The 23,798-nt window shown below is 34.5% G+C and overlaps 2 protein-coding genes and 1 long non-coding RNA gene across 5 annotated transcripts in view; 2 read left to right on the plus strand and 1 right to left on the minus strand.

The window, feature by feature from the left end:
* Positions 1-547: 547 nt before the first annotated feature.
* Positions 548-23,798, plus strand: part of LOC127847029 (gasdermin-E-like) — a 28,012-nt gene continuing 4,761 nt past the window's right edge. Inside the window, exons 1-10 of one of the 3 annotated variants that reach the window (XM_052378537.1) lie at positions 548-568; positions 6,974-7,247; positions 8,882-9,017; positions 11,155-11,260; positions 12,109-12,182; positions 15,258-15,334; positions 15,957-16,101; positions 20,383-20,457; positions 21,497-21,630; positions 22,888-23,007. In XM_052378537.1, coding sequence (XP_052234497.1) covers positions 7,044-7,247; positions 8,882-9,017; positions 11,155-11,260; positions 12,109-12,182; positions 15,258-15,334; positions 15,957-16,101; positions 20,383-20,457; positions 21,497-21,630; positions 22,888-23,007 — 1,071 coding nt within the window. In that variant the 5' untranslated portion in view covers positions 548-568; positions 6,974-7,043. Of the gene's footprint in view, positions 645-4,573; positions 4,633-6,973; positions 7,248-8,881; positions 9,018-11,154; positions 11,261-12,108; positions 12,183-15,257; positions 15,335-15,956; positions 16,102-20,382; positions 20,458-21,496; positions 21,631-22,887; positions 23,008-23,798 lie in introns of those variants that run through there. The other 2 variants (XM_052378538.1, XM_052378539.1) reach the window with 2 other exon arrangements.
* Positions 3,063-3,621, minus strand: LOC127847035 (uncharacterized). The gene is made up of 2 exons (XR_008033793.1): positions 3,526-3,621; positions 3,063-3,229 (listed from the first exon to the last, which is right to left on the minus strand). It is a non-coding gene; the product is annotated as an uncharacterized LOC127847035 (long non-coding RNA).
* The window catches only part of LOC127847032 (uncharacterized), a 149,864-nt gene continuing 138,342 nt past the window's right edge, over positions 12,277-23,798 (plus strand). Inside the window, exon 1 of the mRNA XM_052378544.1 lies at positions 12,277-12,413. The gene's annotated coding sequence lies outside the window, so the exon portion shown is untranslated. The remainder of the gene's footprint in view (positions 12,414-23,798) is intronic.

Below are 23,798 nucleotides of genomic sequence, written 5' to 3' on the forward strand. Positions count from 1 at the left end.
ATATAATCATGTTGACGTCAATCCCCTTCACTATCTCACTCCATACATTAAACGCTCACGCCATCACCATCACATGGCATACCAAATACCACCAAGTACAGCTAGCTGATTACCACAAATTTTCTTTCTTTCCAAGAACAGTTGTACAATGGAACACACTTCCATCTTATGTAGTCAGCGCTGATACGATCCCTGGATTTAAATCATTGCTTCTACATCAGTGTTCCTTCCTTAGATAACGTGTTTCGCCTTTTATCCTGTTTTTAACTCGACTAATATTCTCACCACATGCACAGTTGTATATGTATATATTTAAGTCTTATGGGCTAAGGTGTTAGGTTTTGCACCTTTTTTATCACTGTTGATAGCATTTTCCTGAGTGGATTGAGTAACTCGGGAAACCTATCAATCTATTTCTTTTAACCCCCCCCCCCCCCCCCCCCCCCCCACGCATGGCCATAATGTATTAGTATTGAACATAGCCATTATTATAAAAGAAGAAGAAGAAGAAGAATAGGCACGAACGACAACTCTGCTAGGAGAATGGGCGCACCCCAGTTTCAATTCGGTAAAAATAGCACAGGGTTTAATTAATATAAAACACGGAATATACTTCCTGGTTGCCGCCGGTCTGTGGAAACTTGGTAAGATGTTCATTAAAATTCGCTTTTATTATCATTATGAATGTATGAAATTAAAAGTTATTATAAGTACAATTAAAATAACGCATCGATTAAGGCAATATTTAAATAATTCAGACGTCGATCTGTTTTGCTTTCGGACCCAATTGACCATGAGTAAAAATTCGGATGCATATTTCGGATGTATTGTGAACATACGATAATTCTGTGCCTTACCTGGTAATTTATGCATTATTATAAAGCCTGTAGGGGGGGGGGGGGGGGGTAACTTCCTATATACGGGTATATAGGGTTGTGCCGATTTTATGGGGTGTGTTTTTCGACTAAAATTATAGATATGGGTATTGTTTTGAGCATCTTAGTATAGATATGGGTATTGAAATCAGAAATTTGCTTGTATACAAATGCATATAGATTTGAAAGTATTCACGATTTTGACATTGTTAAATCACGCGTAACAAGACTGCCGAGATAACGCAAGGTTAAGGGTTGGGGGGGGGGGGGGGTTCTGCCAGTATTTGCTCTACAGTATACACACCTAACCTATCCGCTATATTGACTTTATATATAAAATAAAAGCGATAAATTGCCGATTTGTAACTAATAAAAGCAATCTTTATTTTTATTATAACGTTCAACGACCATCTGCTCGATAATAGTTCAGTACCATTGTAATTAACGGCGCCGTAATTAACTACTGACAAAAATAACATGATCATACCTTACTGTACGGTGTGCAGAAACCTGTCAGAAATTAAAACAACTCCAGACTCTTATAATTTTTTAGTGCAAGTTAATTTAAACACACCCACTTATTAAAATTAAACCTTTTTTATATTAGCTCATTTTTCTAAATTTTCAGAAATAAAAACCAATTGGTATTTGCACATTTCAGTAAACCTAAGACTGCTTGATTGTTAAATATGTTTGATTTGTAAATTGTATAATAAATTAATAATATATATATTTTTATTAGTTCTGTTGCAAGCCTAATTTAAGTTAAATATGTTTGATTTGTACATTGTATAATAATCCATATATTTTTATTAGTTCTGTTGCAAGCCTAACTTGTTGTGTTATTAAAATACATAAAAATCATATTGTTGACAACTATAATATTATTTAAGATCATTATTAAGCAAAAGTAAGTCCCCCAAATCAAATCAATATTTATTTATTGTTGGTATGGTATACAAACATTATAACTTACGCTATGAATAGCTTTTGACCGACAGCTTACCCTGGCCAGCTAAACCGGTAGAGTGCTGATCTCTGACTCGCTCATGGGTTGGTAAGTTTAAGCCTCAACTCGGGTTCATCTCTTAGAAATAATTACACCTTAAGCTACCCTGTCTGTAACCCAAATTGCAGTCGAGGGTCACCGACATACATGTATCAAATACAATGTATGTGCTTATGTTAACATTTCCTGAAGATTCAACCACTGAGCAGGATAACTAAGTTAACCTCATATTATTAATGAAAAAAAATAAATATACTATTAGATGTATCAAACAGACAAACCAACTAGTACCTACTAGTACTTTCATAAGGAACATCATCCATTAACCATCTATACTTCCAGGTCTTTTGGCTCTGCTACATCAACAGGAATTAGCGTTGGGTTCATGTTTTCTGTGTTAATCATAGGGATTACAATTTATAATATTTCATCCCAACAACAAAATCTTTATAATGATAGTATTCATTTTACAGTCAGGTTTTACTTCTATTAGGTTAAAAACTAAATAGTAAATCAGTTTTTGAGATGAGCTTGTACCAAACACACACACACACAAGCTCCTGTAAATTTTATACACACTTTAATGAGCAAGTATTTGGACTGTCACAGTTATTGCTTGTTGGAACGTCTCAGACTAACCAGGATATACAAGCAGTCTTCACTTTAGCATTTTTGAACAACTAGCCTGAATCTTTATGCATTAATAGAACAGATTAAAATACCCACTTGCCCGACTGTATGAATCAGGAAATTTTAATAGCCCAAATTTAATACATTTCACTAGCCCCGGGCTGTTGGGCTAGGGGTTAGCGTCAAGACTGTAAAAGCAATAACAATTCTTCAAACATTGATACTTGTCTTGTTTTGAACAAATCTGCCATGACGGGTAGTTAATGGGGATAGCCCAACAAACAACCAGTAAAGGATGACTGTGATACTGCTGAAAGTTTCACCAATATGGATATTTAGCCAATGGACATTTGACCAGGGACACTTTATTTAATTCGAAGTAAATGTTTTCTTAGCAGTGTTAATAGTCATCTCAACACATCACATGTTATCTTAAATGACTACATGACAACATTGGATGTGTAGCAACTTAAACCACCATCCATTTTATTATATTTCTGAATGTGTAGGATATTTTTTAATGTAAGGGTATGAAGAAGACACACATCTGAAGTATCTTTATTTTATTTTTTTCAAAGAAGATAGTTATGTAACTGTGGTGATGTATAATATTAATTGCAAGAGTTAATAACATTCCAGGTGTAGAATTCTTGAGCTTTATGCAGAATGAGATACAGTATTCCAGTTTCTGACTTCTGTTGACACTGTGATGTTCCTGAAAAAAAAGGTTTCTATAAGTTATAACAATAAACCATTCAATAACATTTAAAGACAGCATAGTTATCTGTTTTAAAATAATTGTTCTTTTCAAAGAAAAGTATTTTACCAAAGGTAATCAAACTTCTAATTTGCCCAAACTTAACAAATAATATATTTTTCCATACCCCACCCGCTTTTGGCATGTTTCGATTTTACCTACTTTAAACACAATAAAATCGAAATAAAGCATAATCATGAACTACAATTAAATCAAAGATACTAAGCTAATAACAAATTACAAAAAAATCATACCATATAAGTTATATCTGCAAATTATTGGGAAATTATAATTGCATCAACACAGAACTCTATGCAGACGCACTGCATGCTGATCGAGTACCCCCCCCCCCCCCCCGACCTCACTTAATCCACTCAGAGTTGTCTCCCTTAAAATAATGTCGAAAAGGTCAATCAGTATCAAAATGGGTATGATAAATGTCATTCTTGTATATAAATGGGTATCAAAAAGTAAATTTCAGTAGCGGGAAAGATATAATAGCAAATTCAATAAGTATACTGTATTGATATGAAAGAGATTAAAATTCTAGTATGAAATGTATCTAATTTATCAAATTCTAGTATTTAAATGGGTCCAGTTTATCAAACTTCTTGTATTGAAATGGGTCCACTTTCTCAATCGTATCGTATACAAATGGGTATGCTTTTTCAAAAATCTTGTATCAAAATGGGTCTACTTTATCACAGTTCCGGTATAAAAATGGGTCACATTTCGGAATGCTCAGTGGGAAACACCCCTACCCTAAAATTTGGGAAGTTCCCCCCCCTTCCCCCCGCCCCTTTTTATTGGTTGCTAAGATTTGTTACTATGCGCTTGTGCTTGTTCTAAAAAAGTAAGGCCACACTTAAAATATTGATGGTTTGCCCTTTACCGACCCTAGATTTTACAGGTGGATAGGTAGGTAGGAAAATTATTTTATTTTATTTGAGAAATTATATTTTTAATACCATTAAAGTCTATTAATATTTAAAACACTGTTATTAAAGCACTGTTGCAGTGTACGAAGCCCTATGTACATGCAGCTTAACCATATCTTGTTTACTGTTTTCTTGCATATAATAGTGATTTTTGTTTGCTTTTATTTCTTACAGCCTGTGCCGTTTGAATTGGGAAAATTAGCACGATTAACCATGAAATTGGGAAAAATAGCGTGATTAACCATGAAATTGGGAAACATTAAGCATTATAAATATGATTATACGGAACAGAATTAAAATTGCTTTTAAGTTCATGTTTGACAGCATTTTTATATTCTAAAGAGCTGTTTTATGCTGCGACGCGTTTGCTGTATAAGGAGGTGCTGTGCGAGTGATACACTGGAGAGAAAACAATGGAATAAAGTCAGAGTTTTATTTAGCAATATATATGATTTCTATATATAACAAGTACACAGAATCAACATAAAACAATATGTATTCTATTTCTAGTAATTTAACATTTTCTCATAATAAATATACATTTTAGGGAAAATTAGCTTTTATGGTGAGAACTCACTTTGCTGTGAGAAGTAACTTTATGAAAACAATATCTGATACGTAAAATTTATTACTAATTATTTATCATTACAGATACAATAATTGCAGACACCAACATTAATATATTTTGAAAATAGTATAGTTGCTGTATATTCTATTTGCAATCTAAATATGCACTTTAAATAACATGAACAAATATTCATAAAAAGAGTAACATAAATGAACAGTGAAAATGTAATATGTCCAATTGTTAATTGTGTTAATTAACTTACAAATAAATAAATACGCACTGAAATTTCTTTGCATAAAGTATAACACTGCCAAATAGAAGAACAAGCATTTTACATTTAAACAATAATGATAGAAATGTTATTATATTTTAAACAACAATAATACAAAATGTCTTACCTGGAGATAAAACAATGGAATAAAGTCAGAGTTTTATTCAGCAATATATATGATTGCCTCTTGTACTTTGCGCTGCCTTTTATACCAAGTTTTCTCCCAGATGTCAAAATGACACTATGACATGAAGTGACAGTTGTACCTTTTTAAGAACATAAATCTACACATAAATATTTGCCAAAGGGAATTTTTTTGCAGAAGATAATTTTTATGTTCTATTGTGATCTTTTATGATCGGCGAAAAATACGAAAATAAAAAAAATACGTTTTCAGAAATCGCAATAATAATTTTTGGGTCTGGGGGTAAAAAGTGGGTCGGTCTGTAAAGGGCAAACAAACTTAATTTTAATTTAGGCCTAACTTAATGGAAAAACGAAACTCTTGCTCATGTTGTTCTTAAACTATTTTTACATTTTATAAAAAAATAAGCGGCATATAAAACATTTGATTAAGCTACTATTAATCCATAAACAAACTAACATTATTGCGTGTTATGTGATTAAAAATCAAAGCATCACCCTGGAATAAACATGACCTACTTTCAAATGAAAACCGGAAATCATGAGAAACATCGTTGTAACAATCATAAATAAATTAAAACTTCTAAAAATGGAAAAACATGTTCTGTCCAGCATTTCTTGAGGGGTTTTCGTCAAAGGCACGATAAGATGAGGAGGACCGATACTATGATAATAAGGGATATATGTGGACCAGAGCCTTACAGTTGAACTAGTATAGTATTAGTGGTTTTATATGTTACTTTCTTAAGAATTCTTGTTAATTTATCCAAAATAATGAAAATGTGCATCATATGTGTAATTTATATGGTTTGTGAAAACAATTATATTAATCATGTTTAGCTCGGCTTTTTCGGAGAAAACCCGAGGTATTGTCATAGCCAGCTCGTCGTCCGACGTCCGCGTCATGCTAAAACCTTAACATAGGCTCTAAAATCAAAGTGCTTCCACCTACAACTTTGAAACTTCATATGTAGATGCACCTTGATGAGTTCTACACGCCACACCCATTTTTTGGTCACTAGGTCTGTAGGTCAAAGGTCAAGGTCACTGTGACCTCGAATATAAAACTTTAACATAGGCTCTAAAATCAAAGTGCTTCCACCTACAACTTTGAAACTTAATATGTAGATGCACCTTGATGAGTTCTACACGCCACACCCATTTTTTGGTCACTAGGTCAAAGGCCAAGGTCATTGTCACCTAAAAAAAAAAAATCTGTCAAGCACCTAAGCCAGAGCGTGGCACCTGTTATGCGGTGCTCTTGTTTTCAAATAACATCTGTATTTGTGTATTCACTTATTTGGTTCCCTGTCATCATGTCAACTTTACTTGCGGAGGGTTTAGGCAAGAACAGTTATTAAACCTTGTCTAACTTTTTCCTTTGTCTTTTGTTGTTTTATCTTCTGTTTGAATTTTCCTTAATTTCACTAACTGTAAGGATAAAAATTATCAAAATAATTTGTTTAAACATTAAAAATGCATTAATTTGTCCAAAAATACATTGTGTTACTTCATATTTCATATATGATGGACAAACATTTCTGGAAGCTGTTACAAACAAAATTCCTTTTCAAGTATGAAACAACTCTGGACTTCAGTATTTTGACCCCTGAAACTGAAAGTTTCCTTTGACCCCTTAACATTAAATGTTCAAGCATGTGGTCATTTTACACATGTTTGTTTAAATCAATTGAAACCCCTGGCTTATCTAAAAGTCTTTTTCATGACAAACCATTTAATTTTGTTTTAATACTTAATATATTGAACTTCTTTTTTTGTAGATGTTTTGAGGTAAATTCTGTTGGAACACAACCTTAGAGGAACAGGTCGTTAACCACAGACACCTATTACATGCCCAGAGGGGAGTCATCAACCATCAACATGTTCACTGCAGCCTGTCAGCAGTTTGTGAAATCGATAGGAAAGACAACTCTGCATGCCACTCCTAGCCTCGATGAAAAAGACAACGTCAAGATGTTTCAAGTTGTACTAAAATCTAAACGCCGAAGGTTCATTTTTTGGGAGAAATCTGTTTTCCGTCCTTCAGAGTTTCAGGTATGATGTGTCATTTGCTCTTGTTGTAACTAAAATAACATTGTAAAGCATTTTAAACTCAATAGTTTTTTTATTATTTTGAATTGCCAGGGTTCTAGCTAGGGAGAAGTGGCAACTTTTTTTGGAGAAATGGTACATTTGCATAGCAGATCACAGTTTGAATTAAATTGATGCATTATGATTTAAAAGATAAATAACATGTGACATTTGCATCATAGATGTCAGATTATAGTAAAATTTGATTTAAAAGATTACTGGCAATAATCTGTTTCATAACAACAAAGTCATCCTTCTTACATTTTCTTTTCTTTATATGCTACATGTAGCTAAAAGGACTTCACTACAGTTTGTATACCTAGATACCTGGACTGTCGGGCCGTAAATTAGCTATGCTGTAATGGCCCCTCTGATAAATGGTCTCTTCTTTAGAATCTCTCTCTGATATGTACTATTTTGTTAAAACTTCTCTAGAGTGCGCTTAGTAAATATTTATTGTTAAAATTAACTAATTTACAGACGGGTTAAACTTTTTAATGTTCCATTTCTAAGAATTTAGCAACGATTTAAATTGATTAACACTTGTGGCAGCTATTGTTGATTCTTCCAAACTGTTTCACTAATGAATTGATCTTTGACTAAAGGTGTTGAGTCTTACATTGCTTTTGGAATTCTTGCCTCTTAGTTTCAAGTGATGACCACGAAGATTATCCTCAGCCAGATCAAACAATTTTTCCCAGTTAGAAATGGTGTTGCTCAAAGTCCCAAAACATACAAAACAAATATTGTCAACAACTCAAAATGAAAAATAGAATTTCCAATACAATGACGCTTCGCCTTTAGGCGAGCTTTAGTTGGGCAAACATAATTGACAGACTATTGTAAATTGGCTCTCAAACTTTTCAGCAATTTCAACATGGCTTTCATCGTAAGGAAAAGCTATTTTGGCAGCTTTTGAGCGTCAAATAGCCTGTTTTGCCCACTCGCTAGACCCCTGATAGCAGTGAATAGCTTTTTGAAATTATGATTTTGATTGCATACATTAACAACAGCAATTCAACAAACAACAACTGATGGTTGGCAAGCAAGGCCATTACATGCCTGTTTTTGGTCTGTTTTATTAATGAAGGCAATCCTTACTTTACTAGATATCAAGATGCATGATTTAAGTTTTGTTGTTTTTTAATTTATAACCCATTATTTTTGCAACTGACTCTAGAGTGGCATAAAATCTTTTAAGAATTACAACTTAAATACATTGTCAAACACTATGTGTTAATGTAATTTTCAAAGCAAGAATTAACAGTAGTTTTAACTTGTATATTTTAGCTGAATGCATCTAAAGCCTCTCGAGGCATATTGAAATGCTTGAGTCTGTTTCCTGGGTTGACCCAGAACTTCGTATATTTGTGGGACATGGAAAGAATGGTTCAACAGTGGGGATTAAACCTGTGTCCTCCCAGTCGCTAGACAGTCACTATACAAGCTACACTACATGTATAGCAACATTAGTAATGTATTACTTGGGCTCTTGGGCTGTTTTCTTGTTTGTTACTAGTGTAGAAAGCCAATTTATGAACCATTCTAAGGTATGAAGGAATATGTTGTAAAATAATAACCACATGTTTGCATTTCAGTTGACAGATATGATGGTGGATAGAAAGCCTTTGAATGTCAAGATGACAACTACTGACCTCGTTCAAGAATTCAACCGCACTTCTAAACTGTCCCTTAAAGGGAAAATTGGAGCAGAAATATGCAAAGAAATCATCGGTAGGTCAGTCTGTTAACCAATTTCCTCTCAGGAGCAAAGTAAAAATGGCTATGTGCAACCAGCATAAAACCAGAACAGCCTGCGAGTAACTCGCAGTCTGTCCAGGTTTCATGCTGTTTGCTGCTCATCAGTATCTAAGGAATAAAATTTAAGCCTTTAAAACATTAATATGGTAAGGTCTTAATTTGATTGTGTTAGGGGCTACAGACGTGTCAAAGTGCGTATCATTATGAGCGGGAAAGGGTTAACACATATTTTTCATGATATGTGCCTAAAAGTGGACACTTACCCCCACCCTCATGTTTCAATATTTTCCCCTTTTTAAATGTGTGTGGTTGGGCATTAAAGGTGCTAAGAGAATTATATTATGTATTGTTTTTTAGCTCACCTGTCACCAAGTGACATGGTGAGCTTATGTGACCGTGTGATGTCCGGCGTCTGTTGTGTGTGCATGCGTGTGTGCGTGCGTGTGTGCGTGCGTCCGTCAACAATTTGTTTGTGTCGACAGTAGCGGTCACAGTTTTCATCCAATCTTTATGAAATTTGGTCAGAATGTTTATCTTTATAAAATCTGGGTTGGGATTGTATTTGGGTCATCTGGGGTCAAAAACTAGGTCACTAGGTCAAAAAATAGGTCACATAATAGGTCAAATAATAGAAAAACCTTGTGTAGACAATAGAGTTCGCAGTTTTCAACCAATCTTTATGAAATTTGGTCAGAATGTTTATCTTGATCAAATCTAGGTTGGGATTGTATTTGGGTCATCTGGGGTCAAAAACTAGGTCACTAGGTCAAATAATTGAACAATCATCAACAATTTGTTTGTGTAGACAGTAGAGGTCACAGTTTTCATCCAATGTTTATGAAATATGGTCAGAATGTTTATCTTGATGAAATCTGGGTTGGGATTGTATTTGGGTCATCTGGGGTCAAAAACTAGGTCACTAGGTCAAAAACTAGGTCAAATAATAGAAAAACCTTGTGTAAACAATAGAGGTCGCAGTTTTCATCCAATCTTTATGAAATTTGGTCAGAATGTTTATCTTGATGAAATCTGGCTTGAGAATGTTTTTGGGTCATCTGGGGTCAAAAACTAGGTCACTAGGTCAAAAACTAGTTCAAATAATAGAAAAACCTTGTTTAGACAATAGAGGTCGCAGTTTTTATCCAATCTTTATGAAATTTGGTCAGAATGTTTATCTTGATGAAATCTGGGTTGCGATTGTTTTTGGGTCATCTGAGGTAAAAACTAGGGCCCTAGGTTAAATAATAGAAAAACCGTCAACAATTTGTTTGTGTAGACAGTAGAGGTCACAGTTTTTATCCAATCTTTATGAAATTTGGTCAGAATGTTTATCTTGATGAAATCTGGGTTGGGATTGTATTTGGGTCATCTTGGGTCAAAAACTAGGTCACTAGGTCAAATAATAGAAAAACCTTGTGTAGACAATAGAGGTCACAGTTTCATCCAATCTTCATGAAGTTTGGTCAGAATGTTTGTCTTGATGAAATCTGGGTTGGGATTGTATTTGGGTCACCTGGGGTCAAAAACTAGGTCAATAGGTTAAATATTAGAAAAACCTTGTGTAGACAATAGAGGTCACAGTTTTTATCCAATCTTTATGAAATTTGGTCAGAATGTTTATCTTGAGGAAAACTGGGTTGGGATTGTACTTGGTTAGTCAGGTGAGCGATTCAGGGCCATCATGGCCCTCTTGTTGTTAGTTTAAATCTCTTGGGGCTTTGCTAGCACTAACATCAAATAGTTTTAATGTTTCCAGTTGTTTTACTCCTTTATTTAATAATGGAAATACTTATTAACCATTTATTTAATGATATAAGTTATAGTAATATTAGAAATAATAATAGTAACGAATGGTGGTAATAATACTTTTAATAATAAATTTGTATTAACTAAAAATTATAATTATTACTACTAATAATAACTACAACTTGTATTATTAATTTTAATACTAAAACTAACCTATGAAAATAATGAAAATAAAAAATAAGAATAAAAAATGAAAATAATTATGATCACAGATGATGTTGACAAGACTGTCGTGTTATAATTGATACAGCCTTAGTACTCTAAGCTTTGATTTGACTTTGTAAAAATAGTCCCTGATTTTCAGATGTGGAACTTGATGCCAATGACACCATCACTCTGGATATCAAATTTGGTAGCGTGAAGAAGCAAGAACTGGGGGAACAAGACATGATTGATGAACTAAGCGATAGGTGGGTACATTGATGAAATTAGCAATTGGTGGTTACATTGATAAACTTAGCAATACATGTAGGTGGTTACATTGGTGAATTTAGCAATAGGTTGGTACATTGATGAACTAAGCAATAGGTGGGTTCATTGAAGAACTTAGCAATAGGTGGACACATTGATTACTTAGCAAGTGGGTTCAAGCTTAACTTGTCAATTAATCCTTTACCACTCAGATTCAAGTCTTAAAGGCTTCATTTCCAACCCTATGATACTGATGAGCAGCAAACAGCATGAAACCTGAACAGACTGCGAGTAAGTCGCAATCTGTGCAGGTTTTATGCTGTTTGCACATAGCCATTTTCAGTTTGCTTCTGAATGGGAAAGGTTTAACAACTTACTTTGTCATTTATATGAGTCGCGCTCTTTAAAAGCCATGAATAATGCATGTGAGTAAAGTTTTGTCTCAGAATAGCCTGTGCAGTCCATATATGACCCCCAAACAACAATAGAGGTGCAGATTGTATTAACTCTTTCCCACTTGGAAGCAAAGTGAAAGTGGCTATGTGCAAACAGCATAAAACCAGAACAGCCTGCGAGTAATGCATGTAACTCGCAGTCTGTTCAGGTTTTATGCTGTTTGCTGCTCATCAGTATCTAAGGGTTGGAAATGAAGCCTAAACTTAATTAAATATAACTTTTGTAGGGACTACAAATGCGTTAAAATACTTTTCTAAGTGGTAAAGTGTTAATTATTGTCAGGAGGATGAGACTAACAAGATTTTACACTTCAGTTGATTCCATGCTTCAGCAGAAGTAATGCCAGGTTTCTTTCTGCCAAATTTTGACAATTATGTTGTTTTTGATACAGGCATATAAACATGGAACATCCCTATGTGAGGCAGATACGAAAGGACAAGAGGAACTCTCTATGTCTGATATCAGGTGAGATAAGTTGTGGTACAGTTGATAATATACCAGACTTTATGAGCCTCGCTGGAACTCTCTATGTCTGATATCAGGTGAGATAAGTTGTGGTACAGTTGATAATATACCAGACTTTATGAGCCTCGCTGGAACTCTCTATGTCTGATATCAGGTGAGATAAGTTGTGGTACAGTTGATAATATACCAGACTTTATGAGCCTCGCTGGAACTCTCTATGTCTGATATCAGGTGAGATAAGTTGTGGTACAGTTGATAACATACCAGACTTTATGAGCCTCGCTGGAACTCTCTATGTCTGATATCAGGTGAGATAAGTTGTGGTACAGTTGATAACATACCAGACTTTATGAGCCTCGCTGGAACTCTCTATGTCTGATATCAGGTGAGATAAGTTGTGGTACAGTTGATAATATTCCAGACTTTATGAGCCTCGCTGGAACTCTCTATGTCTGATATCAGGTGAGATAAGTTGTGGTACAGTTGATAATATTCCAGACTTTATGAGCCTTGCTCTGGGATAATGGGGATTAGTGCATATGCAAAAAGTTCTGTCAAAGATTATAGCCTGTGCAGTCTGCGCAGGCTTATCAGGGATGAGACTTTTTATCTAAAGGGGATTTTTGCAAAGAAGACACTTCCGTAAACGAAAAAATACACTGAAAGCATGATTAGCCTCTCTGGACTGGACTGCACAGGCTAATCTGGGAAGACACTACGCTCATGCATTAAGCCCTGTTTTCCCAGAGCAAGGCTCCTATCATACAAAGTATAAGTTCTCTTTAGCAGAGCCTTTTAACAGATTTGTATACATTGAGGTAATAATATGCTCTTGTAATATAGTGTCTTTCTGGTTGGGTTCAATGTCTAATTTCATTATGGCCAGTATATAAAACTTAAAACAATTTCTTTCAATAATATTGTATTCAAGTTTATAATAGTGTTCATAAGAAAATGTTCATGATGAAACACTGTTGGGTAACACAATTCCCTGTAGACTGGATCAAGACTTTTAAAGCCCAAATGTGATTTGGGCTTTTACATCAGTCTGTCTGCTAATCTTGTCTCACTGACTCGTAATGGTTAAAACTGGTTAGAATTAATACAAATGAAGATATACAAATCTGCAGCTCAAGCAAAAACTGACTGCTGACCCTTTGACTGTTCAGAACACAGTGCAAAACAGAGGGAAAAATAATCTGGCTGAACAGGTTTTAAAATCAATCAACTGTTGTAGTTGGTCACAGTGGTCACCTGAATGAGTTGATTTAAAGTCAGTCAACTATGACATTTGGTCACAGTGGTCAAAGGTAGATTATTTACTACTCTGATAGAATTATTGAAAATTCTACCTGGTTACACTCTGAAAACTGAATCAACCAGTTGTGCCATATCAAGGATTGAGTTTACAGATTCCACAATTATTGTTCAGTTGCTTAAACTGGAAATTGTTGTAGTTCATACCAAAATGAAAGTTGTATGGGTTTGTCACTTCACTAAGTAGACTTAAACTGTAGTATGAAATAGTGGTACACATACAGAATATAAACCAAGATCTTTGGGTTGATGATTCATTCTACAAAACCATGCCATTTTAAGAGTCCATTGTTAAGAAGTAAACGGCCTTTTAATTGCATGCCAATTAACTTTCCTTTGTTATGAAGTATGTCAGAAATCACATGTCAATGAATTTAACAAATTTTGATTGACACAATAAATCTATACAAGTAAATGAAGTTAATCACAAACAGTCAATAACAAAGAAATATGTTTCATGTGTCTGTTATAAATGAGCTAAACTATTTCAATCAGGTATTGATCACCCATCATTAATTTTAAATTGCAGTTATTGATTATGATCTGCTGCAAGTTTTCTGTTGAATAAACAACATCTTGAACAACACGCTTCACTCACTGGCCATGAATGCTTTCAACAATTACACTCAGCATTAATATTCTACCTTAACAAAGTAAACGTTATCTGAATCTCCGGCCCCTGACACATATACAAATATATTACAATCCATGCATGACAATGGTGCTTGCACAAATGGTTGGCATAGAATGTAAACATATTGTGGTGAACAATGCTTAACAATAGCATGGTACAACATTATACAGTTTTTCCATGTGGTAGAGCAAAATGATTTATATTCACATCTTTTCATCCAAAACACATGCACGTGCGCACGCACGCACAGTCACGCATGTATATAAATATATTCATTTATATGCATACATACACATATACAAATGTTATGGAGTAAATAAACAACAGTATAACCCCTGCATATAACCTACACATGTCTAGAAGCCTGCATATCACTACCGCATTACAGCATAAGTGTTTGGCAAAAATATCAAGTGTTAGCTAAATGTCAAGTTTTTGCTAAGTGAGCAGTACTTGTGGTTTCTTTTGTGCAGTATCTTTATTGTGCTGGAATATTGTGAAACAAAAACAGGCTGTGTTTTGAATACATAGAACCTTAATGTGTTTCATGCCTATGTTAATTTGTTTGTAAAGAAATGAAACACTGTGTATATTTATTCTTTGGTATATTGAATTAGTTATTTGGTCTACCCACAAAATTAACAAAAAAATGATGGTCCATTAATAATAGCTAGTATGCTGTATGTGTTTACAACTGGTCATTAAGAAGTACATATTATAATATAAAATAAATATATATGCAGACCTTAATAACATGACAATATTAAAAGTAAACTTATCATATGACACTGAACATAATTTAGAATTTGCCATTTTGAAACATGCAAAAAACACGTACATTTATTTGAGCATTGCTCTATGAAAACCGGGCATAAATTCTCCTATGTTATTTAGTGTGGACTCAGATAAACCTGTGCAGTGTGCACACGCTAATCTGGGACGACACTTTCCACCTAGACTCGTTTTTTGTCTAGAAGAGACTTCCATTTAACAAAACAAATCATATATACAGAAAGTGTCCTTCCTGATAAGCCTGTGTGGACTGCACAGGCTAATTTGGGACAACACCATGCATTAAGCCCTGTTTTTCTAGAGCAAGGCTCTTTGTTTCTTAATATTGTCAGGCGTGGCACTTTTACCTGATGGTGGAACAATTCACAGAGTCACAGATGAAGATTTGGAGGCAATTGCCAAAGCAGCTGTAAGTCAATACATTTATTTTATAGATGGAAGCCTATTCGTTTCAGATTATTCTTGTTGGAAGTCAAAGTCTAGTCATGACACAAGTCGTAACAAACTCAGAATCCTGGTTATAATATTTGGGTATGGCAGGCGGGTAGGCAATGTTAAACAGATGGTATACACTCAAATAACTTAAATTGTCAATGATAAATTTGAATACATCTGTGGATATAGCAAGCTTGCTTAGAGCCCTAACTTAAGGATTTTATTTGGGGCTAGTTGGGTAAAGGTCACATGGTCAAGGTCACTGTTACTCAGGAGAGTAAAAACGTTTACCACTGAATAACATCAGTTTTGACGGAGGTATTGCACTGGAATTGTGGGTAGGTAGCTTGCATGCAGGCTAATCAGCGGATTGCATTTGGGGCCTATAGGGTCAAGGTCAGAAAAATTGCTAATCAGGGTATGACACTTTTGGCTTTTTTAAAAAAAAGAACATCCCTTCTGCGCAAAATTCCAGTTAAGGTGGTGTCTTTTCTGATAGGCCTGTGTGCACAGGTTATCTGGGACGACACTTTTTACAAGAATTGAACCCTGATTTTCCAGATTGAGTATGAACTAAATTGAAATCTCTTTTTCAGCCTCTGAAAGCCAATGGTAGTGCAGGTGTTGAGTATGTTAAGGATCGTGACATTCGTCTGGCCAAAGACACTGCAGTGGCATATAACGTTCAGGAGCTCGACATAGACACAAACACTGGGGCTATTCAACTGGTGCTTACTGGAGGTATGTGCAAGGCTTTCCATGTTTATGACTGTTCTTGTTGCCAGTTAGATTCTAAGTGTGGCCTCCAATGTACACTAGTTTGAAATATTCACAAACAGTGTGGCGCGAGCGACTTTTTTTTTTAGCTTACCTGTCACAAAGTGACACGGTGAGCTTATGTGACTGTGTGATGTCCGGCTTCCGTATGTGCATGTGTGCGTGTGTGCGTCCGTCAACAATTTGCTTGTGTAGACAGTAGAGGTCACAGTTTTCATCCAATCTTTATGAAATTTTGTCAGAATGTGTATCTTGATGAAATCTGGGTTGGGATTGTATTTGGGTCATCTGTGGTCAAAAACTAGGTCAGTAGGTCAAAAACTAGGTCAAATAATTGAAAAACCTTGTGTAGACTATAGAGGTTGCAGTTTTCATCCAATCTTTATGAAATTTGGTCAGAATGTTTATCTTGATAAAATCTGGGTTGGGATTGTATTTGGGTCATTTGAGGTCAATAACTAGGTCACTAGGTCAAAAATTAGGTCACTAGGTCAAAAACTGGGTCAAATAATAAAAAAAAACTTTGTGTAGACAATAGAGATCGCAGTTTTCAACCAATCTTTATGAAATTTGGTCAGAATGTTTATCTTGATGGAATCTGGGTTGGGATTGTATTTGGGTCATCTGGGGTCAAACACTAGGTCACTAGGTCAAAAACAAGGTCAAATAATAGAAAAACCTTGTATAGACTATAGAGGTCGCAGTTTTCATCCCATCTTTATGAAATTTGGTCAGAATCTTTATCTTGATAAAATTTGGGTGAGGATTGTATTTGGGTCATCTGGGGTCAAAGACTAGGTCACTAGGTCAAAAACTAGGTCAAATAATAGAAAACCTTGTGTAGACAATAGAGGTGGCAGTTTTCATCCAATATTTATGAAATTTGGTCAGATTGTTTATCTTGATGAAATCTGGGTTGGGATTGTATTTGGGTCATCTGAGGTCAAAAACTAGGTCACTAGGTCAAAATTATAGAAAAACCGTCAAGAATTTGTTTGTGTAGACAGTAGAGGTCACAGTTTTCATCCAATCTTTTTGAAATTTGGTCAGAATGTTTATCTTGATAAAAACTGGGTTGGGATTGTATTTGGATCATCTATGGTCAAAAACTAGGTCACTAGGTCAAAAACTAGGTCACTAGGTCAAATAATAGAAAAATCTTGTATAGACAATAGAGGTTGCAGTTTTCATCCAATCTTTATGAAATTTGGTCAGAATGTTTATCTTGTTGAAATCTGGGTTGGGATTGTATTTGGGTCATCTTGTTTTAAAGGTGTTTGTGTATTTGCTTTTTTGCAAGAGAAGGAGCCTTAGGTCGTTTCGTTTTGCGAGAAATTAATGCAATAAAATAGTGTGAATTTTGGAAATAAAATATTTACAAACACTATGGGGCTATGCAACTTGTTCTTGCTAAAGGTTTTTGAGTGTGTCAAAATAATCACGGGGGGTGATACAGCTGTCTCTTGGACCGCCTAACTTTTCTCATAGAAAAGGATCATTAAAAATCAATGACTCCTGTGTTACAATACATGTGTGTTAAGCTGCATTATGTTCAGACAGTGTCAATGCGCCAATTCACTTAATAGAGGCATATAAACTCTTGTTAAAAAGTGTGTCACCTGTTCAAATCATCTGCAATTGTTGTACCTCTTCAACAAAGGTGGCCTTGAACTAAGGTGGTTGCTCTAGGCCCATCATGGCCGTCTTGTTTGAAATGAAACATGTTTTGTCAATGTATTAATTTGTAATGAAAGAAAAAAATTCATGATTTGGTATATTACAGTAGAGAGACTGGAAAGAAAAAATTTCATGATTTGGTATATTACAGTAGAGAGACTTTCAAATATGTTTCAATCTGAAGACAAATGATTTCCTGCATTCAGATAAAACAAGCGATTTTTAGCTCATCTGTTTTTTGAAAAATAAATATGAGCCATTGTCATCACCTTGGTGTCGGAGTCGGCGTCCGGTTAAGTTTTGTTTTTAGGTCCACTTTTCTCATAAAGTATTAAAGCTATTGCATTCAAACTTGGTACACTTTCTTACTATCATGAGGGGACTGGGCAGGCCAAGTGAGATAACTCTGGTGTGCATTTTGACAGAATTATGTGCCCTTTTTCTACTTAGAAAATTGAAAATTTGGTTAAGTTTTGTGTTCAGGTCCACTTTATTCCTAAAGTATCAAAGCTATTGCTTTCATACTTGAAACACTTACTATCATAAGGGGAATGTGCAGGCAAAGTTATGTAACTCTGACTGGTATTTTTACAGAATTATGGCCCCTTTATACTTAGAAAATTGAAAATTTTGTTAAGTTTTGTGTTTTGGTACACTTTACTTCTAAAGTATCATAGCTTTTGCTTTTAGACTTGGAACACTCGCAAACCATCACAAGGAGACTGTACAAGACAAGTTTCATAACTCTGGTTGTCATTTTGATGGAATTATGGCTCTTTTTTGACTTAGTAACTTTAAATATATGGTTAAATTTTGTGTTTTCATCCACTTTACTTCTAAAGTATCAAGGCTATTGCTTTCAAACTTCAAATACGTTCATACTATCATGAGGGTACTGTACCTGGCAAGTTGAATTTTACCTTGACCTTTGAATGACCTTGACTCAAGGTTAAATAATTAAATTTTGCTAAAATTGCCATGACTTCTTTATTTATGATCATATTTGATTGATACTTTGACAAAACAACTCTTACCTGACATACTACAATAGACTCCACCCAAACCATCCCCATGCCCCCCCCTGCCCCCTCAGAGTGACCCCCCCCCCAAAAAAAAAGTAATTTTTATTTTTCATTTTATTTATTTTTGAAAGATCATCTTATAAATGTATATGAAATATATATAGTGGAGCTATCCTACTCACCCCGGCGTCGGCGTGTCCGTGTGCCTTGGCGTGCAAATGTTAAAGTACTACCCCAAATATTTTCTTTGTCCCTTGACATATTGCTTTCATATTTTGCATACTTGTTAACCAACATGAACCCAACCTATAAACAAGAGGAGACAACTCTATCAAGCATTTTGTCATAATTATGGCCCCTTTTCCACTTAGAATATGCAGCAAGTGATAAAGTTTTCGTACTACCCCATTTATTTTTATTGTCCCTTGACATATTGCTTTCATATTTTGCATACTTATTTACCAACATCACCCCAACCTATAAACAAGAGCAGACAGCTCTATCAAGCATTTTGTCATAATTATTGCCCTTTTTATACTTAGAATATGCATATTATTGATAAATCTATGTTAAAGTTTGCGTACTACCCCAAATATTTCCTATATCCTTTGACATATTGCTTTTATATGTTGCATACTTGTTTACCAACATGATCCCAACCTTTAAACGAGCAGACCACTGTATCAAGCATTTTTACATAATTATGGCCCCTTTTACACTTAGATAATTGAACATTTTGCTTAAATTGCCATAACTTCTTTATTTATGATCACATTTTATTATTACTTTGACAAAACAACACTTACCTGAATACCACAATGGATTCCACCCAAACAATACCCCACGCCCCTACCCAGAATCCCTTCCCCCCCACCCACCCCCATTTTTTTTTTTAACATCATCTAATAAATTACCCCACCCCACATTATACAGCCCTCTCACCCCCCTACCCCCCCCTACCCCCCCCTACCCCCCCAAAAAAATATTTTTTTTTTTTTCCTTTTTTTATTTAGAAAGATCGTCTAATAAATAATTGAATATGAACAATTTCCCCATGATGGCTTACGTTATACTGTCAAGCACTCGAATAGTCGAGCGCGCTGTCCTCTGACAGCTCTAGTTATTTCTTATTTTTGGAAGATAATGTTATGAATGACCACACCCCCACACTATACACCCCTCTTTTTTGATTGAAGTATTGAGATAAGTCCCTTCACCTTTAAAAAAGAATAATAGATGAGCGGTCTGCACCCGCAAGGCGGTGCTCTTGTTATTTTATGTGATAGTTTGTCAATTATATCAAACATATAGTAGTTGTAAATTATAAGCAATGCATCTTGATATGAAACCAATTTTTGGTCAAAATCATCTGTCTTTAAATACATTTAAAGAAAGTAACAACATTTTAAAAATATGTATTTTTTTTTTTTATAAAATTAAAATAGTTAACTAAGATTATATAACAAATATCTGAAAAAAAGATGAAGACAAAATTGTTTGTTTTCATTCTTAATTGCTTCAAATTTTAACTTACTGTGTTTCAAAGGCAAGACTGGTGGAGGGTTCCGTGCATGTGTGGGCTATGATGAAGTAGACGCAGGGACTGGGGACGTATCAGTGGGTGAGTAGGAGGGGCAAAATTTTTGATAATACTTGTAACACTTGTTTAAAATCTTTTTTTTTCTGAGATTTGTATTGTCTCCATCAATGCTAGTTTCGATACAGGTAGAGGGCATCCTGTTCTAACTTTATCTAGTTGATGTTTTTAGCAAAATCTTACATGGTTAGGGTTATAAATGCATGAATTTACATTAATATTTTATAGACAACAAATAATTATTTAGAGAAATAAACTTGCTATTACTTGTTTAAACTTGATTAATATTTGAAGGCCTTTTGTTTATAGAGACACCTTTGGGTCTGTTATCTAGGAATGTCTTTGTAAATATCAGGGCACTTATTCCCCTTCCAATACTCAAGTGTAAATATAAAATTTATTTTAATATATAATATTCTTAAAGTACACTAATTTTGATATTTAGATGATATGTAGCAATATATTAAATTAATTTACGTTTAGAACAATTTATTTATGGTATAACACACATGGTTAGCCTGTACATACTCAAAGTGTTGAGTCTTTTTCAATGATTTAATTCTATTCTTTATTCATCCAAGATTGGGTTGGTGAAAACACCCTTGTGTTGAAGGTATTCTTTCATGACATCCCCATTTAATTGCAGACACCATATCCACTGCAACTTTTAATAGTAAGCTTAAGTGACATTAATCATATTATTAATTTCATGTTGTTTTAATTCAGTATTGTATATTCCTTGCAACCCATCTAGACTGCCAAAGCTATGTTGGTTGTTTCTGTGCATAACAAATTTAATTGTAAAATTGTATATAGCATTTTAGCTTTTCTCTAAAAAAACAAAGTTTCATGCGTGTTTGTAAAGTGTTGTCCCAGATTAGCCTGCACAGGCTTATCAGGGACGACACTGTCTGCCTATAATGAATATTTTCATTTAGAAGTGACTTCCATGAAAGAAGAAAGGTGTTGTCTCTTATTCACACAGGCTAATGTGGTACGACACTTAAGCCCAGTTTTCCCAGAGCATGACTCATTTAGATTTTGACGTTTTTCTTTGTTCCAGATTTTCAGCTGGATCATGCACGTGAGGTGTTTGCCTATTTTCTTGACCTTGACCCCAAAACTAGGTCAGAGGTCAATAAGAATCTCCTAAAGCTAATGGAATATCCCCGTGATGTGGATGTAATTGCAGACTTGGTGAGTAAAATTAGCTTCTGTGTTTTGTTAACCAGTTACAAAGGCTGGTTGAAAGAGTGGGTTTTTTGGCAAGAGCAGGTAATTGAGTTTCCTTTTTTTTGTAAAATAGACTTGCATTGAGAGGTAGCTATGGGCACATTTCTTGTGTGACATTTTCACAGTTTTATCACTCCAAAGAAAGCTTGCTTGTTGTGAGTGATCTTATATTTGGGCATTGCTCTGTGAAAAGGGGGTTTAATGAATATGCGTAAAGTTTTGTCCCAGATTAGCCTGTGCAGTCTGCACAGGCTAATCAGGGATGACACTTTCGCCCAAACTTGATTTTTGCTAAAAAGAATATTTTCTTTAAACATAAAATATCATAACAGCAGAAAGTGGTTTCCCTGATTAGCCTTTGCGAACTGCACAGGCTTATCTGAAACAACACTTTACGCACATGCATTAAACCCCTTTTTCACAAAGCACGGCTCATTTAGATAATAGTCACACATTAAGCGAGGTATTGACAGTCAATGTTAAGCTAGAGAGCAGTGTTAATCATTAGTTTCACAAAATTACAGGATTTTGTTATCGTTTGTAAATCTGCTCCAAAGTTTAACATTTGATAGCTTGAGATTTTACTTCCTTATGATTGCCTTACATGAAACATTGCATAACATGTTATACACAATCTGGTTTGGGTTCACTTTGCACTTGAATGAAGTGCTCTAGAGCTTGTTAAGAACATAATTGCCTGACCATTGAGCTGAAGAAATGAATTGCCTTTTGTTATGAACAATTTTAAATATCTTTCTTTTTTCAGCTGAATATATACCAACGTATTTGTGACTTGCATTTATATATTTCTGTATCAACACTGTTGGGCTTTAAAGTGCTTTATGCTTAAGAATTGCCATGCATCTTTTTTGAACATAATTTGTTATTCATTTCTTTGCAAAATAATATCCTATATAAAATCTTAAACCCCTCTCTTAATAAATGTATATTTAAAAAAGGTAAATATTAAGAATCCTGAACTTAACTGGTGCTGAAGATTAATATATATTTTTCTAAACCAAATTTTAAAATGAGTTATAAATAGTTATAATGTATACTTCATTTAAAAACAGGTTGCAAGTTAGGTACACACTATACCAATTTCTATTATTACTAATTTTAATTTAATTTTCCTCTAAGTGAGAATATATAAGCTATGTGATAAAGACCCAACTGGTAAATTGTTTGATAGAAGAGATAACTTGATTAACACGTTTTCAGCTGAACAACATTGAAGCAGGACAGGAGGTGAATAACTCTGTCAGCGACCTTGCCAAGAGAGTTGTCTCCCCTCGTGAAGTGTGGCAGTATGTCCTGGAACAGGCTGGATTCAGTGTCGATGTAAGTAGTGTATATGAACTGCCTTCTGGGAAGACTGGGCTTAATGCGCACAGGCTAATCAGGGACGACACTTTCCGCCTAAACTGGATTTTTGTTATGAAGAGAACTCCTGTAAAAGAAACATTCCATTAAGGCGGAAAGTGTCTTTCCTGATTAGCTTGTGTGGACACATCTAGAATGACACTTTAAGCAGATGCATAAAGCCCATTGTTCCAAGAAGGCAGCTAATATTTGCCAGTTATTCTTGGCATGTAATGGATATTTTAGAGCATAGTAAATGTTCAGTATTACTATATCCATGTGAACAAATTAACTGCAACAAAAACTTGCAAATCTCAAACAATATGATTCATTTTTGTTTAATCATCAAAATGTGAAAATTTCCTTTTAAATATTAGTTGTAAGATTGAAACTCTTTCAGAACATGTATGGGCAGCTCTCAAATTTAAACTGCATGGTTATTTGCTTATATACCCCTGCTTAATTATATCCAAGTCATTGCAGAGGTCTCTAAATCTATTTTAATCCCATATTGTTTTCATCAGTACTCAAAAAACATATTGAATGGGACGAATATAAAAAAGTTCCTTTTGCATGCAATTATAGTGGATTTATTTTTAAATTTACTGTACAATAATACTAATATTAAAATCTAGTGTAAGTAAAGAAATGACCGCTTTTATTTGTCAAATTTGATACTTAAGTAATAAATGGAATGACATTTATTACAAAGTTCTCTAAGCGAAATGTAATGTCATTAATTATGAAGTCCACTAACTGAAATTGCATGA

This window comes from Dreissena polymorpha, chromosome 10 (assembly GCF_020536995.1).
Source record: "Dreissena polymorpha isolate Duluth1 chromosome 10, UMN_Dpol_1.0, whole genome shotgun sequence".
Lineage (NCBI taxonomy): Eukaryota > Metazoa > Mollusca > Bivalvia > Myida > Dreissenidae > Dreissena > Dreissena polymorpha.